Below are 12647 nucleotides of genomic sequence, written 5' to 3' on the forward strand. Positions count from 1 at the left end.
GCTTTCGCCGCTGGGAATGATGATCGAGTACAGTAAATAGCGACGAGCAGTTTATGTACATTTCACTGTATGCAGGCGGATAAATAGAATTAGCTGAGGTGGACAACACTATCTTGAACAGAATGTTTCACAGTGAGCTCTCATATGAAGTTGGTGCTCAAAGTCATATCAAACATAGGGCGGGGGGGGGTACTTTGCCGCTGAAATCTTGCATTGATATTATTTAAATCCACACAATGTAAGAAAGACTCAGGGTGTAATGTAAAGAATAAAGACATTGTTAGAAATGCATCACGTTTGCAGGAACCTTTACTCCACAGTTACCATAGAGACATTCCACAATGTAAATCATCTTTAATATGGTCTCCAGGATTCTTTTAGGAGCAAGTATAAGTTGAGGGGATTAACTGTCTGTTAAAATTACCGCGGAATCAAAATTGTTTTGAAAATCTGGGGATAAAACTGACAAACATATGCAAAATAAAAGTAGATGAATCACTCCGAGCAGCAGCTGTTGGTGATGCAAATTGAGAAACATTACACCGTGTTACAATGTTGCTGAGATTTTGTCAACACTGGAACAGAAGGAGGGAATTGTATGTTTATATTTTTAATTCTTGCAACTGTTCAAGCATAAAAAAGAGAAGAAAACAGAACAATATTGTAATATTGTTTAGAGTTTCTTGTTAAAAGTATCCAAATGAATATTAAAAGTCTAGTTTGAAGGAGACCGAATCTTCGATTTCGTAAAAAAATATATGCTTAAAGTATCACAGTATGTTCAATGAATCAATAATTTCTGGAATTAAATGAAAATATACAAATAGAGAGTTTGAAAGCATTGTAAATGAATGAGCTTTCTGGATAAAATTGAATTATTGAATTATTGTTATTCTATGAAATTTGTCCTGAAATTTGCTCAGAAGTAGAGTGTCTATTCAGTGATTGCAAGAGGAAGAGTCACTTACCGGTCCAAAACCTGTTTCATTTGAAAACTAAAATAAAATACACTTGCCGATGATTAAATCTATTCATATGTCCAATACAACACTTTTAAAACTTCAAAACTAAAGAGTAAATCCATATCTACAATGCCGACACGAATGCACAGTGTATTAGGGTCAAGCTCCAGTTACGTACATCAGGGATCTATCATTAAACGCCAAATGCCTAATTCGCTTTTTTCTCTCAGTATGCATTAAAAAATAAAAGAACGTGTGATTAAAAAGTGTATGTATGTATGTGTGTGTGTGTGTGTGTGTGTGTGTGTGTGTGTGTGTGATCTACACGTATAACTGCGTGTATATATGTGTGTCGTCAATTGCGGAAGATCATACTTTAAGTTAAAAATTACTGAAACTAATTTTCCCTCAAATTCCTCTTCTCCATCGTTTGTGTCATCGTATATGATTATAAATGTTGGAAAACGGAAATTTGCCGGAAAAATAACAGTTCCATTACGTACATACATACATACATACAGACAGACAGACAGACAGACAGAAATACAGACAGACATGTCGTAGCAGTTGTACCTGTCATAGTAGTAGTAGTAGTAGTTGTTGTTGTTGTTGTTCTTGTTGTAGTAATAGTAGCTATTATATAGTTGGTTATATCTTGATTTGTCGCATAGTTATTTTTCATTAATTCTGTGCCAGCTCTTAACAGACTATGTAATCTTCATTTCTAAAGATTTGTATTCGAGGCAGATACATTTGTCACAATACAGATATGATATATTTTGTAGACCTGCAAGCTTTAGTCACAGAAATGTTCTGATATTTCTCATGCATGGTTTAAAAAAAAAATCAACGCTTTTCTAAACCTTGCAAATCTTATTTGTTTATCAAGTAATTTGAGTATTTATAATAATCATTCAATAACAGGTTGTGCATATTTTTACGACAAATATGATGAGAAAATAAAAAATCACTATATTTTATCTTACTTAACGTTGTCAAATACACATTAGAAAGAAAATAACATGTTTTAACTCCATGGTTACAGTACCAAGGTGGCACATAAATCATCCGGGCCTTACCGTTCTACTATCCTTAGATTGGTTATCACTTAGCGTGAATTAGATAGAACGAAACATTTAACCATCCAGGGTGTGTTCCTTCCCTTCCTCTTCCCTCCTTCTCTATGAATACCATTGTATGTTCTTGTTTATTGGCGGTGAACAAGAGCTCACATTTCAAGCTAGTCGTATAATCCGATTCCGTTACCATTGATAAATGTTCCGTATGTATGTCCGCTACATGCCTCCAGTTACTGAAAGATGTAGCTCTTGATGGTGACAGCCCCTAAGCAGATATCAGCTTATGTTAGTGGTTGTCGTCAAAATTTGTTCCACGGAATCAACATGGACGATAAGAAAAAGTAAAATAGTAAACGTACTATTGTAGCCATTATGTTTATTTGAAATATATATGACCAATGTTCACTTTCTTAATTATTGTCTAGCTGTTGTCTATTAATTCGAGGGCTTTTTTGTTTGAAAAGTAGAAAAAGTATACATTAAAAAATCAAAAATCCATTCCGACTTCAAAACAACAAGCACACATCTTTGATTTGGGTCGGTGGGTGGGTAGTTTGATCTCTTTTTTATGTGTGACTGAGATACAACATCAATTGAAATTGAATGTCATTCATTTCCAAAAGTAATTTTTAGAAAACCTTTGCCCATGCTATTGAGGAATGAGAGAGAAGAAATATTTCGATATAATAAAATCTGTTTCGTCTTTTTTCTTTTGCATTAGATGAAGCTACTGGATAAACGTCTCTGAAATGTGCCGCTTTCGACAGGTTTACACGTGAAAATGTTTTAATGAAAGAAAGAATCAATTTACATTTTTCTTTTCAAACCTGAATATGTAAATCACTTTCACGATAAGCCTTATCTGGGAAAGAGGTTTTTGTCCTTTATCTAAAATTCCATATTGCTTTCATCTGTGGCAACGCCAGGCGTGTCCTTACCAACGTGTTATCAATCATGACTCTATCTCTGCCTACTGCTGGGTTCCAGTAAATGTTTTAATCTGCGGTTAGCGTAAGGTATGAGAGTATAAAGCGGTACTCCCTTTTTGTGTCGTTCATTGGCTATAATGGGCAGGTGACAAACCCCTTCTGATAATTGACAAATAATACGCCCATTCACGTGAACAAATATACTGTAGAGAAAGGACACGGCATGAAGAGCTTTTACTATATGAATAGAATGGGTGGTTTCGCCACACTTCTTTTGTTTTCTTATTGTTGAAATACGCGCTGAGGGATCGATTGAAAGTGATAAAGAACCAGTGTATGCTTAGAAAAGATTGGTGGCTGCCCCCACTAATCCGACATAACGCACTAGCAACTCACCAATCTATCACTTTAATTTACCTACTGGTCTGGTTCATTGATTTTAGTAGGTTCTAAACAGCTTAGTCGAAATAGTGCAAATTCCGATTTATTGGATTACTTTCCAAACTTCCTTAGACCTTACTCTGTCAGTATTGTGCAGTCACAAATGTTCTAAATTTGATAAATCCAGAACTTCATTCCACAAGCAAAAGACTTTATATAACAACTATAAAACTCGCTAAAAGCGGAAAATAGTATAATGACAGGATCAGCAGATGAAGATAAGACAGGTTCCGACACACCGGAAGATGCAGGACGAAGCTCTTCTTTCATGAAATCTGCATCGGAGAGGTATCCGAGGACACCCAAATGTGCACGCTGCCGAAACCATGGCGTTGTATCTGCTTTAAAGGGGCATAAAAGGTACTGCCACTGGAAAGACTGTCTGTGTTCCAAATGTGTCCTTATTGCGGAAAGACAACGAGTGATGGCCGCACAGGTTGCACTGAGAAGGCAACAGGCTCAAGAGGAAAACGAGGCACGGGAAATGGGGCTTCTGTATGGACCCAACGGACTTCTTCGAGTGAACCCAGATAGCGTCTCAGTATTCCCCGTGGTAAATTCCTACCTTTCGCGGTCTGAAAGCGATGGAGATGAAGTTGTTGATGACAAGTCAAATCCACCAGGTATGATATTTAATCGTTTAAACTTATAGTCAGTAGGACTAATTAAAATTAATTTTTGTGCCAAAATAATAACAATCATGACAATCACCTTTTTGTAATGTGATGTATGTTGATGTGTTTTATTTCCTTTCGTGCCATAAAATTTAATATGTAGTACAAATATTACTTACTGAACTGAAACCCTAAACCACTCTTATCATTGTCAAAGCTATTTATTTCGGGGCTGGTGTTCAATTTTTTTCGATAAATATTTATGTTTTCAATTGATCACTCCCTTTATGTGTATATTCAAACGGTCCATGATATAGAAACGTGTAAGAATCTGATGAAGTTAGAAATGACAAATACAACCTCATTCTTGTTCTCAATACAAAAAACATCGATGGAAATAATACATGCCTACAGCGCATTCACTCTGCAGGTTTTTCCACGTGAAATAGAATTACGAATTTCCTCGAGGACATGTAACTTCATTTATTTACAGCTCTATCTAATTACAATTCATTTAATTAAATCTATGTCAAAATACATATTCATAGTCATTTTATTAAATATGTGTCCGAATGCATATTTGTAGTCATTTTAATAAATTGTTGTTGTAGGGCTTAACGCCATTTTTCAGCACGCGATTGGCTATACATGGCGGCCAGTATTAATGGTGGAGGAAGAACCCGGGAAAACCCCGGAAAGAACCACCGACCCACGAGAAGCTACTGGCAGGCTTTCTCACATACCCACATTAGCCGAATCCGAGACTCGAACCCACGCAGACAGAGGTGAGATGGCAGTGATCCGTAACGGAGAGCGCTTTAGACCACTCGGCCACTCGGGGCCCCTTTAATAAATCAGTGTCCAAATACTTATTCGTAGTCATTTTATTAAATCTGTGTCCAAAGACATATTCGTAGTCATTTTATTAAATCTCTGTCCAAATACATATTCGTCGTAATTTTTTTTCTAAATATGTGTCCAACTACATATTCGTAGACATTTTATTAAATCTGTGTCCAAATACGCATTCGTAGTCATATTAAATCTCTGTCTAAATACATATTCGTAGACATTCTATTAAATCTGTGTCCAACAACATCTTCGTAGATATTAAATATGTGTCCGAATACATATTCGTAGTCATTTTATTAAATCGGTGTCCAAATATATATTCATAGATATTTTATTAAATCTGTGTCCAACTGCATATTGTAGACAATTGTTTAAATCTGTGTCCAAATACATCTTCGTAGATATTAAATCTGTCTCCAAATACATATTCGTAGACATTTTATTAAACCTGTGTCGAACTACATATTCGTAGACATTTTGTAAAATCTGTATCCAACTACATATTCGTGGTCATCTTTTAAATTTGTGTCCAAATGCATATTCGCAGTCATTTTATTAACTCTGTGTCTAAATACATATTCGTAGACATTTTATTAAATCCGTGTCCAACTACATATTCGTACATATTAAATATGTGTCCAACTACATATAGTAGACATTTTATTAAATCTGTCTCCAAATACATATTCGTAGATTTTAAATCTGTGTCCAACTACATATAGTAGACATTTTATTAAATCTGTGTCCAACTACATATAGTAGACATTTTATTAAATCTGTGTCTAACTACATATTCGTAGACATTTTGTAAAATCTGTATCCAACTACATATTCGATGTAATGTTTTAAATTTGTGTCCAAATACATATTCGCAGTCATTTTATTAACTCTGTGTCCAAATACATATTCGTAGACATTTTATTAAATCTGTGTCCAACTACATATTCGTAGATATTAAATCTGTGTCCAACTACATATAATAGACATTTTATTAAATCTGTCTCCAAATACATATTCGTAGATTTTAAATCTGTGTCCAACTACATATAGTAGACATTTTATTAAACCTGTGCCTAACTACATATTCGTAGACATTTTGTAAAATCTGTATCCAACTACATATTCGATGTAATGTTTTAAATTTGTGTCCAAATACATATTCGCAGTCATTTTATTAACTCTGTGTCCAAATACATATTCGTATACATTTTATTAAATCTGTGTCCAACTACATATAGTAGACATTTTATTAAATCTGTCTCCAACTACATATTCGTAGATATTAAATCTGTGTCCAACTACATATAATAGACATTTTATTAAATCTGTCTCCAAATACATATTCGTAGATTTTAAATCTGTGTCCAACTACATATAGTAGACATTTTATTAAATCTGTGTCCAACTACATATTGGTATACATTTTATTAAATCTGTGTCCAACCACATATTTGTAGTTAATAAGCATTCTGATTGATAAAACGTCAGTAATGAACTTTATAAGTGTCAAAACGTCAGTAATGAACTTTATAAGTGTCGAAACGTCAGTAATGAACTTTATAAGTGTCAAAACGTCAGTAATGAACTTTATAAGTGTCAAAACGTCAGTAATAAACTTTCTGCTTTTTCACACATCAGTAATGATCTTTCTAATTAGGAAAATGGCAATTATCAAGCTTTTGACTGGTAAACCATCAGTGACGGTCTTTCTTAATGGTAAAACGACATTAATCAGCTTTAAAGTTGTTTAAACGTCACTAATGAACATTGTGATTGGTTAAACGTCTGCAATGAGCTTTCTGATTGGTTAAACGTCTGTAATGAGTTTTCTCATTGGTAAAGGTTTAGTGAAGTACTTTCTAGGTGATGAAACTTCAGAATTTACTGCAGTTACATCTTTATACACTGCCTGAATTTCCACCTATTGTAGCGTCGCTACTCTCACCCTGCGATGTATACTCGTAGATAATCACGTTGTCCTAGGTGTTTAGATGTGAAACAGACTTGTTTTAGCGATGAAAAACGGGTGACACTGTTGGCATGTTAAGGTTTTTTTTACGACAGTTAAACTATCTTTAACGTACTTCGATCCTGAAAGACTAGACAGTTAACTGCTAATCAGTAACATAAATCTGTTTCTACAAATATTTTAACCGTCATCGATATGATCATGATATGCACACAAATTCCACAGGGGCATTGCTGCACTAATATCTGACGAACAAGCCAGCTAACGTTATTCGGTCCCTCTCCCACTTACAACAAGCTGTTGGTACATGACGATTTCCATTGAATTACATTTACCTAATGAAGAGTACAAAGGCTATCCAAAAGTAGACGTAAATTGGTTTACATTTACCTCATAAAAAGTACAAAAGCTCTCCAAAATTTTAAACTTGAATACTCCAGTCCAAAGACACAGAATTGCATCAGGAATACATTGTGGTGAATAAAATTTAGACATTCAAATCGTTACATTTTCTTTCATGTTACATTAGTTTCCAGGTACTAAGCTGACACGTTTTCGTGCCTTTTTGTAATAAAAGTTATAAAAGTAGATACAAAGAGGAGCTAAACTGCAATTGTAAGTAAGTGTAAGGTTAGATGTTTCATGTGTTAATAAGTCTTCAATATACAAAAATGTTTATACTAAGATTCAATAGTTCACGTGCGAAAATATAAATTTAAGATTCAAAAGTGTAAATATACTATAAATATGCTTTTCGTGTTTCTTTTAGCACCGAAAAGACCTCGAAAAGACTTAAAATGTGACGAACAACGAGATTCAACATCACCTGAATGCTCGCAGTCAGTGTCGTCTACTTTGTCAGATAAAGCGCACTCAATCGAAGATGGGCCACACGTATCATCTGGCACATTGTCTGAATCCCCTTGCACAACCCCTAATGGCGTTGACGATGATTTAAAACCATCTCAGAATGAATGTTGTTCAGAAAATTATGTATTGAATTTGGCGACTAATTCTTGTAAACGACAGTCCATAGATCGTATGTGCAGGATATTTCCTCACATGAAAAGAAACATGCTGGAGTTAATTTTACAAGCATGTGGAGGAGATACCATTCGGGCAATTGAGCAGATTTTACACACCAAGAACGAAGAAGAGAGAACAACAAGCAATAGAGCACTGTACGCTTCCACTAGTTACAGTGATCAACAACTGTCAGATTTGAACTTTTCAATACTAAAATCAGCATTTTCTCCGGTACCGTCACCAGGAGCTGTTGGCGCTTTGAACTCAGGAGGCTATACCTGGGGCGGATACGTGGGTCGTAGTTTAGCCTTGGCAATGCCCTACTTACCACTTACGCATCGTATATCAATGTCTTCAGTGTCAGGCTTCAATGGAATCTCTTCGTCGAGCAATAAACTCACTCCACACAATATGTATCCATTCTGGACAGGGCAGTCGTATGTCGGCAAAGACGGTGAAAAGCCAGTAAGCAATATCGGAGAATGATTTTCTATGGAACAATTAGGCCTTATTGCTGTGTGGCTCTTTTAGATGATGAGAACATGCCATGTGGCCTTTAAAACAATTCATATTTCCAACATTTGTTTCAAGTACCGTCTATTCTTATTTACACGAGAAAATCATCTATTGCGAAAATAAAATATGTAAAAAAAAAATATTTAGAAGTAAGCTAACCTTCACATTTGACACATTTCCAGTTGATACATTGTGAGTTTTCAAAGCTAAATATTACTATTTGTTTTCTACTTTAAATTAATGTTTGTGGGAATATTACTACAGCTTTTCCGCTGGTACATGAGTTGTATTTATAATCAACACATTATCATGGATTCACATTTTCTTTCAATGCCACTTGGCTCGGGATATTGTTTTTTGTTTCTAATTTAAAAATGCCATACCATTAAGTGTGTGTGTGTGTGTGTGTGTATGTGAGAGAGAGAGAGAGAGAGAGAGAAGAGAGAGAGAGAGAACATCTTTTCAACTTTTAATTGAAGTTGTTTTAAAAATGTTAATACGTTTTCGACTTCGTACCAGTGCTCCAGAACCAGTAGTCCTAAAAGCTGTCCTGTGGTTGTAACATTATATGATGATTTAAACCAGGTATCAACCGGTAGCCGTGCTATTTCTCACAATAAATGAGACACGTCGATGCAAGCTAAAGTTGATTGTCATGGTTCAACGCTTACGAGATCGAAACAATAATTCATTTCCCACAGAACAGATGTTCTGAGATATATTTTTCAGCCTCGTGCTGTTAAACACGAAAATTCTCTGATGTACACCTAATGATATAGACAGGAGTTCGAATGCGATTATTTTTAGTAGGAAATTGTATAAAGCGCATGGAAAGTAAGTAACTATACTCCTGTCAACTATAGTACATGCATATTGGCTTATAAAATTAACAGTGGAACGCATTTAATCCATTAACTAGCCAATGGGTGTACCTACAAATATTTACGACTTAATATTTACCCACAAGTATAGTGGTTATCTGGTTGTCAAATAAGTAGTGGTCCGATACTTGAATTGTAGGTAAATTGAACACAGATGTCTGTAAGGTAGCTTTACACTGATTGGACCAATCAGCATCCTTGTAACATCTTTGTAATCCTAAAGATAATCAATAAATAATGTTATCCCTTACTTTTCTTTTTGAGATTTTCTAACTTGTTCAGAACGTCACCTGCATTAAAAAGAAAGTACCATTGTAGTTTAAACAACAAACAAAATGTGGATGGAGTCAACCTCGTGGCTTTTGGGTACAATGACAAATCAAACGTGTGATTCGCCGTCGACCTTCAAATATTCTTGATGCGTCTATTTTACAGAATGTCCAAACAAATGTATATAAATAAAGCAAAATTATAAGGAACTGAACTAATTTATTAATAACTGTAATGAAGCATATAAGAAATACATCGCAAACATATTTATGTCGTCTTTCTGTTAATATAAATGTCTTTGAGAAGCTAAAATTGTAGGAATTGTCTTCACTGGCTGATTTTTTTTTTAAAGTAGAGGTTAGCTCTATAACTGACACAGTGTTATTTGTAACACTAAAACCGTGAACATCATGTTGAAAAGGTTTAACATTATGTAGGCAATGTTTCCCATACTTCAAATGAATTAACACAATTGCTTATTCTCATATTGCGAACGTAATGACGACGAGTTGTATAATAATTGAAAAAGTGATAACAGTATGAAACAAATGGAAAAATACACTTAGTGATCTAAATCATGAAGCACACGTTGTCTATTATAATCAGTAATAAATAGGGTAAGCAAATAAAAGGAACAAAACAATGATCAAAATATAATCATTTGGATTATAATAGGAAAATAGAGAAAACATTTTCCCTAAAATAAAGCATGCGATTGAGATTGTTACGACAAATATTAAAATCAAGGACGATGACGAAAAAGTAGTCAAGGAAGATGGCAACAAATGTTGTCAAGGAAGACAATAAAGTGATCAAGGAGGATGAAAACAAAGTAATCAAGGAAGATGACTACAGAGTGTTTAATTTTATTATATAAAATACACAACAGAAACTATATATAATGTGCAATTAATAGAAACTTCACTTGGTAGACACATCATGTAATAGATATTTTACTTCGTAGACACATCACTTAGTAGACACTTCACTTGGTAGACACATCACTTAGTAGATACTTCACTTCGTAGACATATCACTTAGTAGACTCATCTCTTCACTTAGTAGACACTTCACTTAGCAGAAACATAGCTTACTAGACACATCACTTCACTTAGTAGACACCTTCACTTAGTAGACACATCACTTGCTAGACACATCACCTGACTTCGTAGACACATCACTTACTAGACACATCACTTCACTTAGTAGAAACATCACTTACTAGACACGCTAATTCACTTAATATACACGTCACGTTACTTCGTATACACTTCATTTAGTAGAGACATCACTTAGAAGACACTTCGCTTGGTAGACACATCACTTAGTGGACTCATCACTTACTAGACACGCTAATTCACTTGATATACACGTCACTTTATTTAGTAGACACTTCATTTAGTAGACACATCACGTTACTTAGTAGACACATCGCTTCACTTAGAAGACACTTCACTTAATAGTAACATAACAAACGCTTCACTTAGTAGACACTTCACTTGGTAGACACTTAGTAGACTCATCTCTTAGTACTCATCTCTTAGTAGGCTATCACTTCACTTTGAAGACACTTCATTCAATAGACAAATCACTTTACTTAGTAGACACATCACATAGTAGGCATAGCTTCACTTAGTAGACACATAAATTTGCAGATACTTCACTTAGTAGAAATTTCACTTAGAATAGACTTCACTTACTAGACTGATCTCTTAGTGGAGAAATCACATCACTTAGTAGACCCTTCAGTTAGTAAACATTTCAGTTTACGTAGTAGACACATCACTTAGTAGTAACATTGCTTCACTTCGTAGACACCTCACTTAGTAGAAACACAACTTAGCAGACACTTCACTTAGTAGTCTCATATATTAGTAAAGATATCACTTCACTTAATAGACACTTCACTTAGTAGACACATCGCTGCGGATAATTAGCACATCACTTATAAGTCAAATAACTACACTTAGTAGACACTTTACTTAGTAGATACATCACTTTCTAGACACATCACTTCATTTAGTAGACACATCCCTTGCTAGAGGCATCACTTGACTTAGTAGACACATCACTAAACTTAGTAGACACTTCACATAGCAGACACTCTACTTAGTAGACACATCACTTCTATTAGTAGACAATTCATTTAGTAGAAACATTACTTAGTAGACACATCACTTGACTTAGTAGACACATCACTCCTTAGAAACATCACTTCATTTAGTAGACACAACTTAGTAGACACATCACGTACTAGAGACATCACTTGACTTAGTACAGACATCACTTACTAGACACATTACTTCACTCAGTAGACAAAACACTTACTAGTCACCTCACTTAACATAGTGCTTGCTTTACTTAGAAGACACACCACTTCATTTGGTAGACACATCAAATATTCAACTCATCTCTTAGTACACACAACTCATTCAAATTCACTTAGAAGACACTTCACTTAGTAGACATCACATAGTAGACTCATCACTTTAATTAGAAGACGCTTCACTTAGTAGTTTTATCACTTGTTTGACAAATCACTTCACTTAGCAGACACGTCACTTCATTTAGTAGACCTTTCACTTAGCAGACTCATCTCTTAGCAGACAACACATCACTTAGTAGACACTTCACTTGGTAAACATATCACTTCACTTAGCAGATACGTCACATCGCTTAGTAGATGATTTACTTAGGATACACATAACTTATTACACGAATCACTTCAATAGAAGACACTTAAATTAGTAGACACATCACTTACTAGACACGTCAACTAACTTAGTATACATATAACTGACTAGACATATCACTTCACTTAGTAGATACATCACTTACTAGACACATCACATTACTTAGTAGACACATCACTTTCTAGACACATCACTTCACTTAGTACATACTTCACGTAGTAGACACATCAAGTATTAGATGCATCACTTCATTACACTTAACTTAGTAGACACATCACTTACTAGAGACAACACTTGGCTTAGTAGACACATCACTTACTAGAGACAACACTTGGCTTAGTAGACACATCACTTACTAGAGACAACACTTGGCTTAGTAGACACATCACTTACTAGAGACAACACTTGGCTTAGT

At 34.8% G+C, this 12647-nt stretch overlaps 1 protein-coding gene across 1 annotated transcript; it reads left to right on the forward strand.

Moving 5' to 3' along the window:
* The first annotated feature begins 3272 nt into the window (after window positions 1-3272).
* On the forward strand, window positions 3273-9519 carry LOC149807925 (doublesex- and mab-3-related transcription factor A2-like). The gene is made up of 2 exons (XM_089972082.1): window positions 3273-4034; window positions 7616-9519. The coding sequence occupies exons 1-2, from the start codon at window positions 3608-3610 to the stop codon at window positions 8356-8358; spliced, it is 1170 nt and encodes a 389-aa protein (XP_089828208.1). The 5' UTR covers window positions 3273-3607; the 3' UTR covers window positions 8359-9519.
* The last annotated feature ends 3128 nt before the right edge of the window (window positions 9520-12647 follow it).

Source organism: Sinohyriopsis cumingii, chromosome 1 (assembly GCF_028554795.1).
Source record: "Sinohyriopsis cumingii isolate HCF-2022 chromosome 1, ASM2855479v2, whole genome shotgun sequence".
NCBI classification, from domain to species: domain Eukaryota; kingdom Metazoa; phylum Mollusca; class Bivalvia; order Unionida; family Unionidae; genus Sinohyriopsis; species Sinohyriopsis cumingii.